At 43.8% G+C, this 22,921-nt stretch overlaps 1 protein-coding gene and 1 non-coding gene across 3 annotated transcripts; one reads left to right on the top strand and one right to left on the bottom strand.

Annotated features, from left to right (window-relative positions):
- Positions 1-1,957: 1,957 nt before the first annotated feature.
- Positions 1,958-22,802, top strand: SDE2 (SDE2 telomere maintenance homolog). 2 transcript variants are annotated; one of them, XM_058309365.2, is made up of 8 exons: positions 1,965-2,149; positions 8,404-8,521; positions 13,024-13,135; positions 13,444-13,613; positions 14,337-14,451; positions 15,098-15,596; positions 18,528-18,634; positions 20,795-22,802. In XM_058309365.2, exons 1-7 carry the CDS (start codon positions 2,030-2,032, stop codon positions 18,585-18,587), a joined length of 1,194 nt encoding a protein of 397 aa, XP_058165348.1. In that variant the 5' UTR covers positions 1,965-2,029; the 3' UTR covers positions 18,588-18,634; positions 20,795-22,802. The 2 variants fall into 2 exon arrangements, with proteins under 2 accessions (XP_058165347.1, XP_058165348.1); XM_058309364.1 differs by lacking the exon at positions 18,528-18,634 and having other exon boundaries at positions 1,958-2,149.
- LOC111764573 (U6 spliceosomal RNA) lies at positions 19,334-19,439 on the bottom strand. Its single transcript, XR_002797156.1, has one exon. It is a non-coding gene; the product is annotated as a U6 spliceosomal RNA (small nuclear RNA).
- Positions 22,803-22,921: the final 119 nt, after the last annotated feature.

Here is a 22,921-nt window from a genome sequence, read left to right as displayed (position 1 = left end):
CCGCTCTTCTGGCCACAACCCCCGGCTGGCCTGCTGGACGCCACCACATACGCAGCAGCCCCGCTCAACAACTGTCTAGATTTTTTCCACTGCTGTGCACCGTGTTCTCAGACACAGCCCTAACGGTTAGTTTGCCTCAGTTTCTCCGGTTTTAAATGAGTTTAATAGTGATCAATCCAGGAAATGGATGTGGCTCAAGAGACTGGGTTCCTGTCTGCCATACAGGAGGTCCAGCGCAGCAAGCTGGCCCGCGCAGAGGGGTGGTGCAGCAAGATGATGCAACAAAAAGAAACACAGAGGAGAGACAGGAAGAGACAAAGCAGCAGACCAGGGAGCTGAGGGGTGCAAGACAGTGAGCGCCTCTCTCCACTCCTGTCCCAGATCAGCTCCCGGTGCCTCCTAAGACAAGCAGACACAACACACAGAGCGCAGACAGCGAGTGCCAAAACAGAGAGGCGGGGGAGAGAAATAAAGAAATCTTAAAAGGATAGTGATCAATCCAAATTATAAATTATGCTAGTGCAAAATAGTTTTTTTTAGGTATTAATTGTGAACGAGTAATTTGAACTACTGCCTTAGTAATTCATCAACCATCCACCAAATATTGTTTCCATCTACTCTGTGGAAGCCATGGCACTGGGTGCTCATTGTGAAGATTTAATAAGGTTCCATACTGCTCAAGAAATTTGCATCTTTACAAAGATAAAAATAGTTATTTCACATATTAAATGGCAAATTCCTCATCCATATTTGAAGATACTTTTTAATAATAGGAATTTAAAAGCAACAGAGGGACCAAAAACGAACAATCCACTCACACTTTGGGTCTTTGGAGGGCTAGCTATGCTAGTAATACGGCTGTGAATTTTCTTCATCAGTAAATCCTCACAGTAACAAAGCATTGACCTGCAGTACAAACATTACGTAAATCTGAACTGATCCTCTATCTGGTTACTTTGTGTGGGCGTGGGGAAGGCCCCAGACCCTCGAAACAGACATTTTTAAACCCCAGAGACAAGAAACTAAGAATAAGCCGCGGAGAAGAGGCCTCGGCGCCGCAGGTCCCTGCGAGCGGGGCCGAGCTCACGGAGTGCGCCGGCGCTCCCCTCCCGCCCGGGCTGGCCACGTCCCCCGGGAACTGACGCTGCTCTCCAGGCGCACCCTTTCTTATTTTCTGGTGGTTTTTCGTTATCTACTGGAATCCTCTTGGGGGGGGGCTTTCTCACACTTTCTCTCTGTAAGTGAAATAAAGACAACAGAATTCCTCATTTCACAAGCCTTGAGATTCTATTTCCCTCAGACCTCCGCAGGGAACGGGTTCTTAGTTTTTCGTTGCTTTCCCCTCGGCGGTGCGTTCCACGGCCACGCCTCGAGCGGCGGCGAGGGCGGCCCCGCGGGCCTCCTCCGGGCTCGGCCTGCTCGGCAGCTCCCGCGGCGCCCCCACCGCGGAGAGCGAGGGCGAGGGCGCGGCTTCCCGAGGCGGCTCCCGCCAGCGCCTCCGCAGGGCTCACTCGCCGTCAAGTGTTTGGAAGGCCGAGCTGGAGCGGAAGAAAGGAGAGGCCGAGCGCGCGGCCAGGGACCGGGAAGCCACCCCCGCACGGCCTCAGGGGCGGCGGCCGCCCTCCTCACAGCGCCTCCCCAGGCCCCGGTTCCCGCGACCAAAAATAACCGCGCGGACGGCAGGAAAGGCCCCGCCCGGGCCCGCCGCGGGCTTATCGCTCGCAGCCGACGCGCCCCACACCGACCCCCAGCGCGGCGGACTGCGGCGAGTCCCTCGAGCCGCGCCCTGGCAACCGCTCCTAGCAACGCGGCCTCGCGCGCGCGCCTCCTCGGCCGCCCCAGGCCTTCCTGCGCCCCTCCCCCGCCAGCGCGGCGCCAGGCCCGGCTCACGTGACCCGCCCGCGGGGAAGGGCGGGGAGCGGAAGCCCGGGGGCGGGGCGCCGGGCGGGGTTGTGGCGTCATCGAGACGCGCCGGGCTGCAGTGGCGCCCCGTATTTCTGCGAGTCTCGACGTTCGGGCGCTGCGCGAAATGGCGGAGTCTGCCGCGCTGGTGTGGCTTCGCGGCCCGGGCTTCCCCTGCAAGGCGGTGCGGTGTGCCTCGGCGAGGTGCTCCGTGTGGGATTTTATCCACCGTTACTGCCAAGATCAGGTGAGGTTTGCGGCCTCCTGGGAGGGAAAGGAGGGGGACGGAGGCAGAGCTGGGCGTGGGGAGGGTATGTCGGGGTGCGTCTGTCAGGGGGTTTCCGTTTTTGAGACAGTGTTAAGGTCCTTCTGGTTGATACGGAGGCCTTCCTTCGTTTTTGTTTCGTGGTGGTAGTGGTTTTGCCTCCGCACAGAAGAGGAAAAAACTCCGCCCACAGACGCTTAGTCCACCCCCCAGTCACCCACACTTAGGGCCTCAGTTTCTTTATTTGTAAATGAGGCAGTTGTGCCAGATGGCCTGTAAGGCGCATTTCCTGACATTTGTTTTACATGCATCTTTTGGTTATGTAACGTGTATTTTGCTCCCTTGTCACTCAGTCCTGTTAGCTCCAAACTCGAGAGGTATGTCATATTTGAATACAGGCGAAAGGATTGTGGTTGAAGGGAATGGGATCATCTGGTCAGGATCAAGCATTCACACATGTGTCCTGTTGAGACATGGGTTCCTGGGGCGAGTCATTTAGATGTGTTCACTAATTATTTGTTGCTCATTTCTCCGTGCATATTTTTGAAAACCTGTCGGAGACTTCTGTTTGCGTGGTTTTACTTAGTCCTCATGTAAGGAAACTTTTACCATTTTATGACGTTAACCCTGTTCAGATTTCTAAAGAATGTGATGGTCTCCCTCAATTTATTTTTAATTTTGGCGTTTGATCTAGTACAGTCTATATAACCACACCTCATCCGTGCTTCCCAAGCTTTTTCCTTTGCTTGCTATTTATAAGCTTAACAACTGTTAACACTTGGACTGGTTCCATGAAGAAGCAATGTGTGTTTGCAAAGAAGGTGGTTTTTCAGCTTCCCCATTTTTCTTCCTACATGGCAATCCAGTCTAAAAACAGTCAGCAGCACTGTTAATCATCTGAATGGGGAAGTATTTTCCAAAAAAGTTGTATTTTCATTGCTGTAAATAACTCTTCTCTCAGGAATGCAGTTTTCATAGTTTACCGACAATTGATCCAAGGTGAGGCCAGAAAAAAATAGGATCGTAACTATGAGAAGTGTTGAAAATACGAATTTTTAAATATTTTAAGAAGCAAGATAAATGAGTGGATTCAGTCAGGTACTTATGAAACATGACAAGTATGAAAACTTATAAAAGGGCTTTTGATAAGTTACTGTAACATAAAAATAGCTTGATTTCACACCTGTGCTTTTTAGAACAAGACTATACATGTCACAAAGTTAGAGGTAGCTCCCACTGAGAATGTCAGAATTTCTCCTGCTGTTTTTCAGGCTGGTATAACAGACACAGATAAAACCATCTGCAGCGTTAGCAGGAAACAATGTTTCTCATGGTGCAGATACAGGAATCCCTTTGAGGGTCTACTTTTTCACTGAGAAATCTTGGTCTCAAAATCATAAAGTATAGGAAACTTTGCTCTTTGATACTAATTAGCAGGAATGAAATATACCCTTCTTGCCTTGAGGATCTAAGTCATTTTTTAAATTTTGTTTTATTTTTTATTTCGTATTTTTCTATTCATTTCGATACAGAAAATCACACTGGATTTCCAACACAGGAGCAGAGTTTCATAGTAGGGATTTCTGAGCAGGACATTCCACACTTAAACTTCGTGGTTTCCAAGGAAACGGGAGTCTGGATCCACTTCACAATTCAGATCTAATGTTAACCCTTTTTTTATACACAGTCGTGCCCTTTTTTTTTCTCTTTTTAGCCTTTCAAAATACTGTTTCATTTAAATTTCACCTAAACTCCACTCTTGCCCCAAATCCCATATCTTTTCTCTTGTTGGTGAGACATCTGTGGTTCCTCGGGTGTGTAGCCCTCCCTCCTGCTGCGGGGCTGCAGGTTTGTGGTGAGTCACGCTGTGCTTGAAGGGCTTTATAGGCACTTTCTATGTGTGTGTGTGTGTATATATACAGAAAAGAGTTAAATTGATTCTAAATTTTTTGGTTCTCTTTTTACTAGGGATTATTGACAAGAATCTTAAACAGTCAAAAATGCAGTTTTGTTAGTTGTCTTATTTAATAAGCAATTCTGTTAGAAATAAACTATGATGTATAATCTTTCTGCCTTCATATTAATGCCCTGCAAAGTTATTTAGAATTTCAGAAATGCCCTATCCAGTAGAAATATAAACTTTAAAAGAAACTAAAGTGAATTTCAATTTATAAAACATTAAACAAGTAGGAGGTCTATACATATTTCACTTAATTGTTGCCACAGTTCTTTGAGGTAGACAGTATTTTACACATAAGAATAGCTTTGTGTTAAGTACTTCATTGCTTATATCCTGAGTTCCTCTCTCCTGCCATTGTGTTGTTCTGGGAAAACGCCAACCAACTTGAATCCAACTCTTCATCTGTTTTGCCCCACATATGGGCAGTGAGTGTGGCAGAGAAAAATGTAGCCACCCTGGTAGGTATAAATTCACAAACGCCAACCTTAGTGCTGCTTGGCTGTTCCGTATTTTCCATATTCAGAATGGGCTTCCACAGAGTCTCACAGGGCTGCTGAGAACAGCCTTCAGGCGGCCGTACTGAGCCTGAGACTGCTCAGAACCTTGGTTGATCTTCAGCATCTTCACTTACTGTCCCCAGCGGGGGCCACACAGTTTTTAAAAAAATGTGTACCGTAGTGTGAAAAAGGTTGATAAACATTGCTTGGTTCATCACTCTTTGACTCACTTAGGTTATTCTTTACGTCTTCTCTTTAAATCCCCAGTATTTCCCTCCTGAGGCCTAAACTTTCTATTCACTGAAAAAATACAACCAGTAAGAAGAGAATACCTTCATCCTCCTATCAAAACCTCTGCTATGTGCCATATACTCAACCTTGCCTTCTATTACTGGGATGACTGTCCTCATTATTTTAAATGGTCCACTTGTGCTTAGTATCCCATCCCTGTTCACCTACTAAAGAACTTACTTTGGCATTAATTCTCTCCCTTGCATCTTTCAGTGTTCTCCCTCTTTGCCGCATTTTTCCTACCTCATTCCAACATGAGTGCACATCCCTTCCAGCCACCACCTTTCATCCCTGGCCTTTTTTTTTTTTTTTAAGATTTATTTATTTTCTTTTTTAAGTTTATCTTCCCTTCCCGCCTCCCTCCCCCCAGTTGTTTGCTCTCTGTGTCCGTTTGCTGTGTGTTCTTCTGTGTCCACTTGTGTTCTTGTCAGCAGCACCCAGAATCTGTGTCTCTTTCTGTTGTGTCATCTTGCTGCATCAGCTCTCCATGTGTGCGGCACCATTCCTGGGCAGCCTGCACTTTTTTTGCACTGGGCCGCTCTCCTTATGGTGCATACTCCTTACATGTGGGGCTCGCCTATGCAGGGGACACCCCTGCGTGGCACAGCACTCCTTGCGCGCATCAGCACTGTGCGTGGGCCAGCTCACCACACAGGTCAGGAGACCCTGGGTTTGAACCCTGGACCTCCCATGTGGTAGGCGGATGCCCTATCCATTGGTCCATGTCTGCTACCCTCTGACCTTGATGGTAAAATTTCTCTCCTTTAGAACCCGTTCTAGTTAGGCTTTTGTCCCTGTCACTCTGTTGCCCTGTCCAGTGTTCATCTTACTGGGCCTGCCAGTGTCATTTGACACAGCTGACCGTTCCTTCCTCCGTGATGGATGCTCTCCCTTGTCCACCTCACCCCCCTGCTCTCTTCCTACCCCACGAGCTCCTCCTTATCACCTCATCTCTGAACTTGGAGGGGCCAGGCCTCTGTCCTCTGGTCTTTGCTGTCTCATCCAGATGATTTCATCCCCTTGCCTGGCTGGACTGTACCATTAGCGTGCTGACAGCTTCCAATGTAAGTCTCCAGCCCAGATCTCTGCCCCAGACTCCAGGCTGAGATACTTACCAGATTCCTTGACATCTTTACTTGGCTGTCTAATAGACATCTCAAACTACCATGTCCAAAGTGGCACTGAGTTTTCCCAAAAATTTCCTCCCCCAGTTTTCTCCAACCTAGTTAATGGCAACTCTATTCTCCCATTGTTCAAACTATACTTTTAAAGTGAACCTTCCCGAATTCCTCAGTTGGTCTCTCAGCCCTCACCCAGGCCATTAGCAAATCCTGTAGCCTCTATCCTCAGAATATCTTCAGAATCTTATAATTTCTTGTCACTTTCTGCCACTGCTTCCCTGGTCCAAGTACCCTGTATTTCTCACCTGGATTCTCAGTACCTTCCTTACTGATTTTCCTGATTTTTAGTTTCCCCTTTTGTCGTCTTATTTTCACTTCCACAAGTAGAGTGACTCTTTAAGAGCATGTCATATCATCTCATTCTTTAACTCAAAACCTGACGGTTGTTTTATTCAGAGTGAAAGGCACAGTCCTCGCATGGTTCATAAGGACTTTGTTTTCTTCGTTCCACCTGCCTTGGCCATTTTACTGCTCCCTGTGGGGTCTGGACTGCTGCCCCCAGATGGCTGCACGGCTGTCCCCTCACTTTCTTTAACTCCGCTCAGTTGTATTAGGTCAGGGAGGTTTCTCTTGACTAACTTGATTGAAAACTAGATCGCCACCACCCTCATGCACTTACCCTGCTTATCTCCATTTGATGTAAGTTGTAACTTGTTTATTATTTGTCTTGCCTGCTGGAATGGAAGCCCCACGAAGCAGGGACTTTGTTTTTTATCCTCTGTAGTCCTCCATCCTGAAACTTTATCTGGTGATCAGTAGGCACCTAGTTAATATTTGTTGAAGGATTGGACGGGTCCCTTTGGAATAGCTGTGTGTAACAGCTCAGAACTAGCACATGATAGTGTCCGCTTCAGGAGTACCAGTAGGGCATTTTCCTGCCCTGTGGGTATTTGCATCTCTTTGCTCTTGACAGAGTATAGATTTAATTATATACCTCCTAGGTCCCAGTAATTTTAAAGAATGCTTTTTGTTTTGTTTTAAATATTTATTTCTCCCTACTCTCTCATTGTTTGCACTTGCTGTGTCTGTCTTCCTTGTTTGTTTGTTTTTTAAGATTTACTTTTTTAATTTTATTTCTCTCCCCTTCCCTTCCCCCCCACCCAGCTGTCTGCTCTCTGTGTCCATTTACTGTGTGTTCTTCTGTGTCCACTTCTCTTGTCAGTGACCCGGGAATCTGTGTCTCCCTTTGTTGCATCATCTTGCTGCATCAGCTCTCTGTGTGTGCAGCACCACTCCTGGGCAGGCTGCACTTTGTTTTGCGTGGGGTGGCTCTCCTTGTGGGGCACACTCCTTGCATGTGGGGCTCCCCTATGCCGGGGTCACCCCTGCGTGGCACAGCATTCCTTGCGCGCATCAGCACTGGACGTGGGCCAGCTCCACACGGGTCAAGGAGGTCCTGGGTTTGAACTGCGGACCTCCCATGTGGTAGGCGGATGTTCTATCTGTTTTGCCAAGTCTCCTTCCCTAACTTGTTTCTTCAGGAGGCACCTGACCTCCAATATGGGAGGGAGGCACCTGATCACTTGAGCCACCTCTGTTCCGTGCTTTATTGTGTCTCTCATTCTGTTTTTCTTGTGTCTCTTGCGTCAGCTTGCTGCACCTGCCTATCGTGCCAGCTCACTATCTTTAGGAGGCACCAGGAACTGAAGCAGAGACCTCCCATGTGGTAGGCAGGAGCTCAGTCACTTGAGTCATATCCACTTCCCCGTTGTTGTTTTTTGAGGTATTAAGGTTTGAACCCGGGACCTTGTATGTAAGAAGCCAGTGCTCAACCACTCAGCCACATAGGTAACCCTGAGTTGTGTTGTTGTTTTTTTTCATTTGTTTTGCTTATTGTTTTTTAGGAGGCTCTGGGAACTGAACCCGGGACCTCCCATGTAGGAAGCAGGCACTCAGCCACTTGAGCACATCCACTCCCCACTCTTGATGTTTAACTTGATGTTACATATTTTCAAAAGTCAGAGAAAAGGGGACCCTTGGAGCTGTTGCAAATGAACCCTGTACAGTTTTTTACCTTGACTCAAATTTCCTGCTAGAGAAGAAAGAAGCAGGTTTTACTTTTCGTCCTAAAGATTGAAGGTTCTTTTGTATATCATAAGTAGGTAATATTAGGAAAAAATCATATCCAGAATGCATCATATGAAATGACTTTTTTTTCTAATAGTGTTTTTATTTTCAGTTCAGCAAATATTAATGAAACATACACTGTTTGTAGCTAGGATAATAAAAAGATAAGTTAAGTCCTTACCTGCAAGAAACTTGTACTGTCTCATAAAAGACATTAAAAACCCCAAAACTTGTTTCCAGGATGTTCCAGTGGAATACTTCTTTGTAAGATGCAATGGAGCACTCATTAACAGCAATGACATGGTGCAGCACGGCGCTGTTTATAGTCTGGAACCCAGACTTTGTGGTGGGAAAGGAGGTAAGACGTGACTGTTGATCGCTTAGTTGTAGTATATCTAATCTCTAGCCGTGTGTGTCAAATTCACAAACTTTTTTTTTTTTTCCGAGAAATTTTTCTCTCCCCTTCTCCACCCCCCACCCCAGTTATCTGTTCTCTGTGTCCATTTGCTGTGTGTTCTTCTTTGTCCGCTTCTGTTATTGTCAGCGGCATGGGAATCTGTGTTTCTTTTTGTTGCATCATCTTGCTGTGTCAGCTTTCTGTGTGGGCGGCGCCATTCCTGGGCAGGCTGAACTTTGTTTCACACTGGGCAGCTCTCCTTACGGGGCGCACTCCTTGCGCATGGGACTCCCCTACATGGGGGACACCCCTGCGTGGCAGGGCACTCCTTGTGCGCATCAGCACTGCGCATGGGCCAGCTCCACACGGGTCAAGGAGGCCCGGGGTTTGAACCGTGGACCTCCCATGTGGTAGGCGGACGCCCTAACCACTGGGCCAAGTCTGCTTCCCTAATTCACAAACTTCTTGATCTCTGTGGTTGCCAGCCTGTTTTGCCTTGTGAAATCCTTTATTTACTCTTCTACTTTTTTTTCTAGTTTATCGAAGTATATCACTCATACATAAGCATACATAAAACAATAAGTGTGTAGTAATAGTTGTGAACTTACAAAACAAACATATATAACATTATACAGGACTGTCATACCTCACCCTACCACCAATACCTTGCATTGTTGTTAAACATTTTTAACTAACAATTAAAGAGCACTGTCAAAATATTACCTCTAACCAAAGTATTTTTTCCCAACCCACCCTATTATTATCTTCATATCATTTATATATGAACGTACATAAACAGTAACTGTATAGTAAAAGTTTTGAATTTACAAAGCAAATATGCATAACATCATACAGGGGTCCCACACATCAGCGCTCCACTAACACCTTGCATTATTGTCATGGAGACATTTGTTACAAATTATGAAAGAATATTGTCAAAAATCTTACTACTAATCATAGTCTTTATCTCACATTTGATGTATTTTTCCACCACCCTATTATTATTTTTTAGGTTTATTTTTTCTGGCAGAACTTGTTATGTTCACGCACATGTGCAGAATTCCCAAACAGCACCCCTCTATCAACACACCACACTGTGGTGGAACATTTGTTACAGATAAGATAATATCATCTGATTGTTACCACATCCATAGCAATACATTTGGCACACATTTTCCATATTGCCTCATTATGAACACAGTACATCTTTGGCATAGATGCAAGAATATTATATTATTACTGCTAACCACAGTTCATAGGTCACTCCAGCTGTATTTTTCCCATGCTTCTTCACATTCCTACCATCCTGCAATAGTGATGTACATTTGCTGTAGCTCACAAAGTACACTCTCGCATCTGTACCATCAATCACAGTTCTCATTCATCTCTGGGTTTACTGTGCTATCCAGTTCCTAGATTATTCTCCAGCGTTCTGTCAGTTGGCATTTACATCCCTAGACTACCATTTTCAGTCACGTCCCCATTTATAAACCAGCTGTTACTCACCGTGTGTTGCCATTCACTCTATACATAATTTCCACACTTTTACAGCAAAGCTAATTAAAATTTCTTCATACATTAAATATCAGTAGTCCATCTTAGTCCTCCTCTTATCTCCTTTAAGAATCTACCACATACCACGAGGTCTTGAAGACACTTTCCTACAATTTTTTCTAGAAGCCTTATGGTTCTTGCTTTTTTTAGTTTTGTTTTTTGTTTTTTCAAAAGATTTATTTATTTTATTTCTCTCCCCTTCCTCCCCGCCCCAGTTGTCTGTTCTCTGTGTCTATTTGCTGCGTGTTCTTTGTCTGCTTCTGTTATCAGCAGCACGGGACTCTGTTTCGTTTTGTTGCGTCATCTTGCTGTGTCAACTCTCCATGTGTGCGACACCACTCCTGGGCAGGCTGCACTTCCTTTTGCGCCGGGCATCTCTCATTACGGGGCGCACTCCTTGCACGTGAGGCTCCTCTACACGGGGGACACCCCTGCGTGGCACGGCACTCCTTGCACCCATCAGCACTGTGCATGGGCCAGCTCCACACGGGTCAAGGAGGCCCCGGGTTTGAACCGTGGACCTCCTGTGTGGTAGGCGGACGCCCTAACCACTGGGTCAAGTCCGCTTCCCTTTAGGTTTTTGAACCATTTTGAGGTAATTTTTGGATAAGGTGTACAATCGTGGTCCTCTTTCCTTCTTTTGGCTATGGATATCCAGTTTTTTCAGCACCATTTGTTGAATAGTCTGTTCTGCCCAAGCTGTGTGGCTTTGACAGTCTAATAAAAAATCACTTGTCCATACATGTGAGGGTCTGTTTCTGAACTATCATTTTGGTTCCATTGGTCTATGTGTCTGTCTTTATGCCAGTACCATGCTGTTTTTGTTTGTTTGTTTATTCCGTCCCCCCCTCTTGGCTTGCTTGCTGTCTGCTCTCTGGTCCATTTGCTGTGCATTCTTCTGTGTGTCTGTGTTTATTTTTATTTATCCCTCCCCCCTTGGTGGCTTGCTTGTTATCTGTTCTCTCTGTCCCTTCACTGTGCGCTCTTCTTTGTTTCTACTTGTTGTGTCGCCTTGCTGAGTTGGCTCTCCGCAGTGCTTGGGGGCTGGTGGTTCTCCACGGCGTGCGGGCGAGCCTGCCTCTGCAAGGAGGCCCCAGGATGCTGGCACGGGGCCCGCCAGCTTTATCCCTGCCAGAGGCGGGCTGAAGCCCAGGCTGGGGCTGCAGGCTGATCTGGGTGAAAGAAACCGGTTCCTACCGTCACTGTGATTTTCGGTCAGCCTGGCTTCCCCTCTGGCTGGGGGCGGAGTCAAAATTGCGGCCACCGGCCTCTTTCGGACCTGGACAGGTTCACACCCCAGCTGCTCCTAGGGTTATTATACCTTAGCCAGCCAAGTCTTCTAATCAGTAGCTGAAATTGGTGGCCAGCCGTCTCCTCCTCCCCTGTTTTGGGGAAATGGAGCCTCCAGTTCCAGCCACAGATTAGCTCCTGGGGCAGCCTGTGCTCCCACTGCACTGGCCTCTGTGGCATGGTCAGTAATTTTCCAGAGAGGCTGGCGCAGGTCCCTCCAGCTTCCTCCCTGCTGGCGGTGGGGCTGGGGCCTAGGCTAGAACTGCGGTCTGACCTGGATGGAAAGAAGCCGGTCCCCACCAGCACTGGGATCCTCAGTCGGCCCCGCTTCCCCTCGTGCCAGGTGCTGAGTTAAGATGGCGGCTCCTGGCCTCCTTCTGACCTGGACAGGCTCAAACTCTAGCTGTTCTCAGGATTACACTTTAGCCCAGCAAGTTCACTCATCAGTAGCTGAAGTTGGTGCCCAACTGTGTCTTCCTTCCCCATTTTTGGGAAGTGGAGCTTTCAATCCAGCCATGGGAACAGCTCCCAATGCAGCTTGTGCCTCCACTAGAGGATAGCACCGGCCTCCAGGGCATGGAGCGCTCTACTCACGAATCATCTCTGCAGTTGGGCAGCCTCCTCCCATTCCTTCAGAGATGTTGCAGGATGCTCTTCTGGCCACGTGGAGCCCCCAAACAGGTGCTTGAGCTAGCTCCAGAGAGCTCTGGGTGTTTGCTAACTGCTTTGTAGCAGGAGTGACTCTAGACATTCCTTACACCATCTCGGTGGTTGTCAACTCTTCTACATTTTTTCTGTTTTATTCTTTTGGAGGAAGAAATACTATATATGATACAATGCCCTCCTTCTCTAGCCAGATGCCTCTTAAGCAGCCCGGGCTGTAAAACTTTGGGGGAGGATTAGATGAAGAGAAATGACCATTATTCTGTCCAACTTGTTGGGGCAAGAGCTTTAAAACAATAAAATATTTTGCTTTTATCAAGATTTTGTCTGGTTTTTTACTACCAAGTGAGTTTTTAAAGTCACCTTAAGAAATAAAAAACATTTATAGAGTGGGGTAGGTTAGGGTCCTGGTTCTGTAAACACATTTAAGAAGAGAGAAGAAATGGTGTGAGTGAGAGCAGAATGAACCGTTGTGGTGTTTTTTCTGATGCACTGGCACGTGCTCCCCAAGCCTCAAAATCTGCAGTGATTTGACTTGGTTTTCAGAGGGTTGGCATCTCAGGCTGTGCCCGGTCTGCACTTGGGATTGGATCAGTAAGAACGAATTGTGTCCGCACAGCCAGTGGCAGCTAAAATTACCCTTCCTTTTAAATTCATTGCACGATCTCACCACGCAGTTGTTCAAGTTCTTAATCTGCGAATCTGGGGTCTCTGGTGCTGCTGGAAGCCTCTGCCACATGCTCGCTAGGAGTCAATACTTCAGAAAGACGAAGGGCGGAAAGCATGAGGTCGAATCAGGTGTAACGATCCCTTCAGCTTTGCTGCCTTGGCCAGAGCCATAATGTCCATCTCCTTAAAAGCAGTGGGGCTCACCTTCAATATTGTGATGTAGCACTAATTTCACAAATACAGCTTTCTCCCTTTTTAACCTGCATTCTCCACATATATTTGCTCAGGTTTTGGATCTATGCTCCGAGCCCTTGGTGCTCAGATTGAGAAGACAACCAATCGAGAAGCTTGCCGGGATCTCAGTGGAAGGAGACTACGAGATGTCAATCATGAAAAAGCGTAAAGATGCCCACATTTTACTTTTAATTTTTTTTGAAGAGAGAAACATACTTGCCCATCAACAGTGGTTGATACATGTGCCATACATATTAGAAGTATAAACCTAAATATGTATGCCCTGGTTTATTACATTACCAGATTTAACCTTTTCCATAGTTTAATAATTACCAGTAATGGTACACCAATAAGCATGGCCCAACATTTTGGGTAGCTGCCGCAGCTGGAACAAGAGTGCCTTTGTTCGGTGGAGGAGTTTGTTAAATCACGTGTAAGTGCCCGCTCAGTTCTCTCTTCTTCCCCGTCCCCAGAATGGCTGAGTGGGTAAAACAGCAAGCTGAGCGGGAGGCTGAGAAGGAGCAGAAGCGCCTGGAGCGACTGCAGCGGAAGCTTGTGGAACCCAAGCACTGCTTCACCAGCCCCGACTACCAGCAGCAGTGCCACGAAATGGCTGAGCGCCTGGAGGATTCCGTCCTCAAAGGTGGGAATGCGCGTTCTTCACTGTGGGCAGTGGGGATCCCTGGAGACTGCTGCCCGAGACTGTCCATAAAGAGCAGGTGTTAAGCTTTTGGGAGGTAGCGGATCTCTTTGAGAATCTAATGAATGCTGTGGGACCGCTACGCTCAAAAATGAACACGTCCCCGGAGAGCTTTTGACCTGCTTAACCTCTGAGTTCCAGGGGCCCCAGGGAAGAACGCTTTTTGTCCTTCCTGGGAATAAGCTGAGTGTTGGGGAGGTATCCGGACTTCAACGTATTTGCTTCCTGTTTTAGGTCGAATTTTTAGTGGTATTTTATGAACATGGTTCCAATTAACTTTTTTTCTTTATTGAGCATGCAAAGCCTTATATGTGGCCTAATGTGGGTACAGTTGAATAAATACAGGAAAGACAAACGTTTGCACATGATTAATTAGGTTTGGGGAGAGCTGTTTATTTATTTGACAGCCTCAAAGTTAAAAATTGGACATTGGTGCTATAATGTCCTGTTTTAAAATCTGATTCCAGAAGGTTTATTATTTTAAATCTGTATAAATTTGAGACTGATCTCATTTTAACCACATATCAAGTTGAGTTGAAATCTTAGGGAATTTAAATCTAGAGCTATTTTATTCCTTTGCAGCTCTTTTTGTGATCCCGATTTTTTAGTTTCTTAAATTAAACTTATCCTGATAGTGGAAACTGAGTTGTTAAAATTTCTGGTTAGGTATGCAGGCTGCCTCCAGCAAGATGGTGTCGGCAGAAAGCAGTGAGAGTCGGAAACGGCCTCACCAGTCGGAGACGAGCAGAGGAGCCCGGTCAGGGAAGAGGACGTGCTTTTGGTGAGCATGTTTCCTTTTCATTCCAAATTGTTACTTTGGAAGATTGACAGGGCCATCTTGTCTATGTGGAACTAAATTGTTTATAAATAATATTTGATGGGAACTCAGCGATTTTCAAGGGTCTTCAGGTTTCAAAGATTGTCACATTGTACCTATTAGTAATGGTTTCTGCTATAAAAATGTCATTAATAGAATCTAAAGAACAGTTTTTTTTTTTTACTTCTAGTGAAAAATCACAAAATGAATTGCTTTGTACTTGAATTATTTTTTTGGTGTTGAAAAGTCCAGTCAGTAGACACTTCGGTCGTTTCCGGTTTGGGATGATTATTAAATCATAAGATTTTCTTCTAATATTATTTAATTCAAAACATAAGACTTTCCTAATTTTATTTAATTGAAGTTAATGCAGTATAGGGAAAAAACTTTAAGCAAAATCATTTTTATTTTTGGAGATTCACAACTTGAGATCCTTCTTGAGTGTTTGGAGTGGTCTCATTGAATTTAAAAATAATTCTCCTATTTATACCTCTGGAAATACCTCTTTTAACCTGTTCTCCATTGCAAGCTAGCAGACACTTTTATTCAGACAAAGTCTTTCCTGGACAAAAGATAGAAATGGTGTTAACCCTTCTGTTGCTTCGGATAGGCTGGGCGTGGATGGACTAGTGAATGCAGAGGGCTCCAGTTCCGAGGGCTCAGACGACGACAGTGAAGAGGCACCGGCTACTTCAGGAAGGAGCTTCCAGGTTCCAGAAACTGGCACCGATGGTGTTGGGATGGCAGCCGAATTTCCCCTTGGTTCTCAAAGGGCGGGTGTGTTGAGTACAGACTCTGGAGCGCCAGGAAATCTACGGACCCGGGCGAGTGGCCCCAGGGTTGGCGTGTCGGAAGACTGGTGTGCCGAGCTGGAAGGGACGTCTGCTGAGCAGCAGGTGGAAGGGGAGATGGCAACAGGCGTGGGGACCCGGGCCAAGACGGAGCCAGAGAGCGAAGAGCTTAGGGGAGGCCAGGCCGCTGCCGCTGCTCAGGGTGGAGGGGAAGAGACAAAAGGCAGGACTGTTGGGGCCAGAGCTGCCAAGGTCGCACCTGGAGGAGGCGGGGAGAGCGTTCCCATTGTCACGGAGGAGAGCCAGTCACCAGACCCAGTAAGTAACGGGGGGTGGACGTCTGGAGCGAAGTCAGTGTCATCTCCACAGTAAATCATTGAAATGGAAATGTGCTTTTTCCATCAGCTGCTTAGTGCATAGGCTGTTTAATACTCAGAAGAGTAGATGATGGCCTTGTCCTCAAAATATTCCTTAGATTATTTTAGCTCTGGAATTTATACTGTTTGCCACCAGGTGGTGTCCTTGTTTCCATAGCTCATCAGTTCCAAGGTAGATGTTTTTCACATTTTAACGTCTTTGAAATTGGATGTATATCAGTTTCATATTATAGCTTAATTTGTATTAATTTTTTTAATGATACATAAAATAATGGGGCCCATTATAATAGATAGCTTTTTAGATTCGACACGATGTGGGTTTTTTTCCCTATCACTAAATCTGCAGTTAGACATTTTCTCTTTCCCGTATAAGATGCAATTTGAACAGTAATTGTCAGCTGGATATGAAGATCTTCCCTATAGAAGCGGACTGGCTCATAATTAAATTTTAAGTCCTACATTCAGCCAGTTTAAAAAGTTATTTTCATTGTGCACACTTCCCTTTGGGTAGTTGATTATTCACGACCTTCATTGTACTGATTTGCAGCAAAAATCTTTAATGCACACCCGTCAGTCTAATCCTTTGATTTTTAGAAAGGAAGAAACCTGAACTGCTTGGTTTCCTTTTTTTTTTTTTAATTTTTCCTATCCGATTGCGTCATGGTCTTTTTTTACTGCGTAGCTTCTGACTGTGTAGCTCTGGGATGGCTGGTTTCCTTTTTCACCAGGAGAACCCAGGCCCTCCCTATGGTGAGCGAGAGTTCAATCAGTTGAGCCACAGCTGCTTCCCTACTTGGTTTCCGTTGATAACACAAAGTCCATCATTATTTAACCACCACCTCCCCTGCCTGCAACAAATAAGCAAAAATGGATAGCTTGCCCTTTCTAGGGAGGGTGGCAGAATTTTTTATGCTAGGGGCTTTAATTTTACCCTTATACCATCTTGCAGTTGTGAGCATGTAACTTTTATGTTGCTCAAAGGAACAACAGAATAAGACCTGATTTGACTTTTATTTCTTGTTAATGTTAATTGTAGCTGTTATATTCATAACTTCTATATAAAATTCTCCACGTACACATAATTGGTGTTATTAGGATTTGGCCATGAATAATGAAGCTAAGGTTCACTCAGAAGTCTAACAAAATGGCTTTTTTTTTTTTTTTTTTTTAAGGAAGCGCATATAGAAAAATACAAAGACTCTGCCCCTAGAGCTCTTTAATATTTAAGAACTAACGGAGAAAAAGTATTGTTCCTTGAATGTGTATATATATATATATAATCAATTTGATTGATGCATAAAATACATCCAAAGTGTACAGTCACAGGTGTTTGGTATAATCACAGTTGTGCGTTCATCACTTCAATCACTATTAGAGCATTTTTATTACTCCAATAACAACAAAAATAATGTATTTTTTTAAAAAGCAAAGACAAAAAAACTCTTCCCCTGAGAAGTCACCTCAATTTATTTCTCTATCCTTCCTCTACCATACATAGCAGCTATTCTGTTTCTCTCTACTTTATTTGTATTTATATTTTGTATCGATGGGGTCAAACAATATGTGGTATCTTTGTCTCGTTTTTTTCACTTAATATATATTTTTACCTTTTATGGAAGATTATTATTATATTACCATACACTACTGTCTAGTTTCCTTTGTATTTTTGCCTGATAATAACATTTGGTAACATTAATGTACTTTTGTTCTGTTTCAGAGGAAAAGTCTTATATGTATGCTATTACCCATACTCAAATTTCACATAAGGTTTTGCTATGCTATACAGTCCCATCTTACAGTTTTGAGCTTTCCTTCTAGTAATATACATGACCTAAGACTTTCCCTTTCAGTCACTATTAACACCCATTTATTAGCTCTGTTGGTTACAGACACTATGATCTTTAACCATTTCTGTTCTTTTCCAAAGATTTATAACCTTTTTACCAATTCTGCACAGATTAAACATCAGCTTTCCATTCTCTAACCTCATTCTGTTTTCTTGTGACATATGTTCTGGTTATTAATTCCATGAGTTTACAGAACATATTTAGTTCACAATAGCACAGTCATACAGCATTTGTCCTTTTGTGTCTGGCTTGCTTCACTCAACATAGTGTCCATCGGGCTCATCCATGTTGTTATATGTTTCATGACTTCATTTTTCTCCTTATAGCTGCATAATCTATTGTGTGTATATACTACAATTTGTTTATCCATTCATCAGTTGATGGGTACCTGAGTTGTTTCCATCTTTTGATAGTTGTGAATAATGCCTCTGTGAACATCGGTGTGCAGATATCTGTCTGTCCATGTCACTGCTCTCAGTTCTTCTGGGTATATACCTAGTAGTGGAATTGCTGGGTCACATGGTAGATGTATATCTTAGGAACTGCCAAACAGTCCTCCATGGTGGCTGTACATTCTACATTCCCACTGACAGTGAATAAGTGTTCCTGTCTCTCCACATCCTCTAAAACTTGTAGTTTTCTGTCTTTTTAGTAGTGGCCATTCTCATAGGTGTAAAAGGATTCCTCACTGTAGCTTTGATTTGGATTTCCCTAATCGTTAGTGATATTGAACATTTTTTCTCCATTTGTTTTTCTTATTTGGACAAATGTCTGTGCAAGTCCTTTGCCCCCTTTTTGTTTTTGTTTTTTGAGGTACTAGGTGCTGGGAATTGAACCTGGGACCTTGTATGTTGGAAACTGGCACTAAACCACTGAGCCACATCGGCCTCCCTGAGTTGGTTTTTGTGTTTGTTTTGCTTGTTGTTTGTTCTCTCCCTCACCCTCAGATGGCTCCTTCAACTGTCTGCTCATTGTCCCTGCTCATTGCTCACTGTTTCCACTCATTGTCTGCTTGTCTTCTTTAGGAGGCACTGGGAACCGAAACCAGGACCTCCCATGTGGGAGGCAAGTACCCAGCCACTTGAGCCACATCTGCTCCCTGCTCATTATGTCTGCTCACCTTCTTTAGGAGGTACTGGAACCAAACCCAGGACCTCCCATGTGGGAGGTGGGCGCTTAACAGCTTGAGGCACATCTTCTAATTGGGTTGCCCATTTTCTAATTGGGTTGTTTTTTGTTTTGTTTTGTTTTTAAACCTTCCTTCACCTTCAGACTTGTGAAGGTCTCGTTGTTTTGCACTCGCTGTCTTCTCTCTGTCCATTTGCTGTGTGTTCTTCTGTGTCTGCTTGTTTTCTCTTTAGGCAGCACCAGGAACTGATCCTGGGACCTTCCAGAGTGGGAGAAAGGCACTTGGTCTCTTGCACCACCTCAGCTCCCTGGTGTGCTGCGTCTCTTGTAGTCTCTCCTCTTTGTCTTGTTTTGTTGCATCATCTTGCTGCGCCAACTCTCCTATGCCGGCCAGCACTCCTGCACAGGGCAGCACTCCACGTGGGCCAGCTTACTGCTTGGGCCCACTCACCTTCACCAGGAGGCTCCAGGAATCAAGCTCTGGACCTCCCATATGGTAGACGGGAGCCCAGTCGCTTGAGCCACATATGCTTCCCTCGTCTTTTTATTGTTGAGTTGTAGCATCTCTTTATATATCATGGATAGTAAACTCTTATGTGGTATGTGATTTCCAAATGTTTTCTTCCACTGAGTTAGCTGTCTTATTACCTTTTTTTTTTCCCTTATTCATTTTTACTTTATTTTATTTTTCCAAATTCTACTAAAAAATATGGAACGCTTCACGAATTTGCGTGTCATCCTTGCGCAGGGCCATGCTAATCTTCTCTGTATCGTTCCAATTTTAGTATATGTGCTGCCGAAGCGAGCACTTATTTCCTTTTTGACGAAATTCTTTGAAGTGCAAAAATGTTAAATTTTGAGGAGGTCCCATTTATTTTTTTATTATGTTTGCTCAAGCTTTGGGTGTGAGATTTCAGAGACCCCCACCTCCCACAAGATCTGGAAGGTGTTTCCTACATTATCTTCTAGTAGTTTTATGGTTCTGGCTTTTATATGTAGGTCTTTGATCCATTCTGAGTTGATTCTTTATAGGGTCCTTGAATATATTAAAGAAGGAAAACTGCAGGGGCGTAGATTGAGCTCAGTGGCTGAGCACCTGCTTCCCATGTATGCAGTCCCGGGTTCAGTCCCCAGTTCCTCTTCAAAAACAGAAATAGAAACCAAATGAACCCTAAATGTGAACATTTCCTTCTTTGCAGAGCATCCATCTTTGGAAGTACCTACTTTTGTCTTGTAGTCTAGAAAGGTAATTGGTGGATAGAAGAGTTGCTAATCTATTGAACAGCATTTGAATTTGATGAGTTATATAAGTAGGAGCTCTGACAGTCTTAAATATTCAAGTAGAATAGAAAATATTAAGATTGTGGTATTAATTCATAGTCATGGTAATTTCATTAAAATTAAGCTTTTTAGGATCTTGCTCTTTTCTGTGGCAATAGTGTGCAGAGAGGCTGGGTATATTTTGGGGTATTTTTCCTGGAAAAATGAGACAAGAAAAAAGTACTATTAAGAATCTTGTTCAGGAACCTTGTACTTGTGTTACTTTCCTGAATGCTTGTTTATAACATCTAAGTAAAAAATTAGTGTTTACTAATTATGTGTATTGAGAATGCATGTAGAATCATATTTAGATGGTTATTAAAATTCAGAAGCAGGAAGTGGATGTGGCTCAACCGATAGAGCGCCTGCCTACCATATAGGAGGTCCAGGGTTCTAACCCAGGGCCTCATGGCCCATGTGGTGAGCTGGCCCACGCGTAGTGCTGCCATGTGCAAGGAGTGCTGTGCCATGCAGGAGTGTCCCCTGTGTAGGGGTGCCCCATACGCAAGGAGTACACCCCACAAGGAGCCACCCCGCGTGAAAAAAATGCAGTCCACCCAGGAGTGGCACTGCACACAGCTGATGCAGCAAGATGACGCAACAAAGAGACACAGATTCCCAGTGCTGCGGAGAATGCAAGTAAACATAGAACACACAGCAACTGGACAGAGAGCAGACAGTGGGGGGCAGTGGGGGAGGGAATGGGAGAGAAATTTTTTAAAAATTCAGAAGCAAGATATGGCAAATTAGAAGAAAATTTTTTGGAAAATAGTATGTAGTTTGCAATTAAAATCTTTGCTCATAGGAAGGACTATGTTTTAGTTATTTTCTTTTTTTCCTTCAGGATGTTGGTCGGGAAACTCTGGATTTGCTGTCGTTCAGCTCTGTTGCGGAGTTGGAGGTGCTGGGCTTGGATAAGCTCAAGTCTGAACTGATGGTCCTTGGACTGAAGTGCGGGGGCACACTCCAGGAGCGGGCAGCGAGGCTCTTCTCTGTCAGAGGACTGGCACGGGAGCACATAGACCCAGCCTTGTTTGCCAAGCCTTTAAAAGGGAAGAAGAAATGAATCTCATCAGACCTGGTTTCTTATTTCTTTGGATATCTGGCACTTATAACCTACATAATGGCCATTAAAAGCTAACTTTTTAATAACCCAGTTCTTTTTTTATCTTTTTTTATTGTTACATTTATAGAAATAATTTGTAAAACCATCTGGCCATAAGATTTCTTTGTGGGCAGGTTTTAGATAACAAGTCTAAGTTATTTAAGCAATATAAAGCTGTTCAGAGTTTTGGTTTCATCTTGTGTCATTTTGGTTTTAAGGAATTTATCCATTTCATCTAAGTTGTGGAATTTGTGAACATAGAGTTATTCATAATAGTCCTTCTTACCTGTTGATGTCTGTAAGATTGATGGAGATAGCCTCTTTCATTGTCATGCTGGTGATTTCTGTTTTCTTTTTTCCTTTCTAATACTTAGTTTGGATTTACTTTCTTCTTTAGCTTTTTAAGATGAATCTTAAGTCATTGATTTTAGATATTTTTCCCTAATATAAAATATTTAAAGCTATAAATTTCCCTTTAAGCACTGCTTTAGGTGCATCTGAGAAATTTTAATATGTTTTTGTTACTTACTTGAAAATATTTTCTAATTTCCTTTGTATATTCTTCTTTGACCCATGGATTTTGTTTTTTTCTCCCCTAAATATCTTACTGTTTTGTTTGTTTTTTTTCCCCCTAAATGTCTTACTGTTAATGATTTATATTTTAGTTCCATTGAGGCCAGAGGACATCATTTTATGATTTCAATCCTTTTAACTTTACTGAAACTTGTTTATGGCCCCTGCATTTTATCTGTGTTGGTGAATGTGTCATGTAGACCTGACCTTTGAAGAGAAGATATATTCTGAGTTGTTGAGTAAATATATTTTGTAATATAAATTAAGTTAGGTGAAACAAAATGAAAAAAAAAAATTAGGTGGCTGATAGTGTTGTTTAGATCATCTTGTCTTTATTATTATTATTTTTTCCTATCAGTTGCTGAGAGAGGAGTGGTAAAATCTTCAGTTATGATTGTGGAAATGTCTTTAATTCTGTCAGTTTTTGCTTCATATTTTGAAGCTCTCGTTATGTTATATTCTCTTAGTGATCTGATCATTTTATCAATATAAAATGTCCTCCTTTATCGCTTGTAATGCTTTTTGGCTCATAGCCTTTGAATTTTTTATTTTTTATTTTTTTTATTTTTTATTTTTGAACCCAGGACCTTGTATATGGGAAGCTGTGTTCAACCACTGAGCCACATCAGCTTCCCTGAATTGATTCTGTTTGTTTTATTATTTTTGTTTTTTCAGGAGGTAGCGGAACGGAACCCAGGACGTCCTGTGTGGGAAGCAGGTGCTCAGCCGTGAGCCACCTCCACCCCTATCTGATCTGATCTGATCTGATGATTTTGTTTTAATTTGTTTTAATATTATCTCCCCACCCCCCATTGTTTTCAGTCACTATCTGCTCTCTGTGTCTGCTCGTCTTCTCTAATTTAGGAGGGACCGGGAACCAAACCCAGGATCTCCTGTGTGGAAGAAGGCACTCTGTCACCTGAGCATCTCGGCTCCCCTATCTGATCTTAAGGCATTCCAGTCTTCTCATGCTTGCTGTTTGCCTAGTATACCTTTTTCTATCTATATACTTTCTAGCACTCTGTCTTTATATGTTAAGTTGGTTTTTAGTGCCAGCACATACTTGGGTCCTTCATTTTTATCTATCCTGACAATTTCTATCTTTTCATTAGAGTATCTGTTAAATCTGTAATTAAATGTAATTACATTAAATGTAATAGTTGACATGGTTGGATTTAGGTCTGTCATTTAGTTGATTATTTTAGAATTATTTTTTATCGGCTGTTTTTTCATTGTTTCTTTGATATCTTTTTCTTTTAAGTATTTTTTAAATTAATTTACTGAAGTACATCA

Source organism: Dasypus novemcinctus, chromosome 13, assembly GCF_030445035.2.
Source record: "Dasypus novemcinctus isolate mDasNov1 chromosome 13, mDasNov1.1.hap2, whole genome shotgun sequence".
Classification (NCBI taxonomy): Eukaryota; Metazoa; Chordata; class Mammalia; order Cingulata; family Dasypodidae; genus Dasypus; species Dasypus novemcinctus.
This window is presented reverse-complemented; position numbering and strand designations above follow the sequence as displayed.

Bases quoted from the DNA above. Each gene is read 5' to 3' on its own strand.
- SDE2 (XM_058309364.1), top strand. From the start codon at position 2,030: ATGGCGGAGTCTGCCGCGCTGGTGTGGCTTCGCGGCCCGGGCTTCCCC. The intron at 13,136-13,443 runs GTAAAGATGCCC...CCCCGTCCCCAG, and splicing joins GATGTCAATCATGAAAAAGC to AATGGCTGAGTGGGTAAAAC. The intron at 15,597-20,794 runs GTAAGTAACGGG...TTTTTCCTTCAG, and splicing joins AGAGCCAGTCACCAGACCCA to GATGTTGGTCGGGAAACTCT.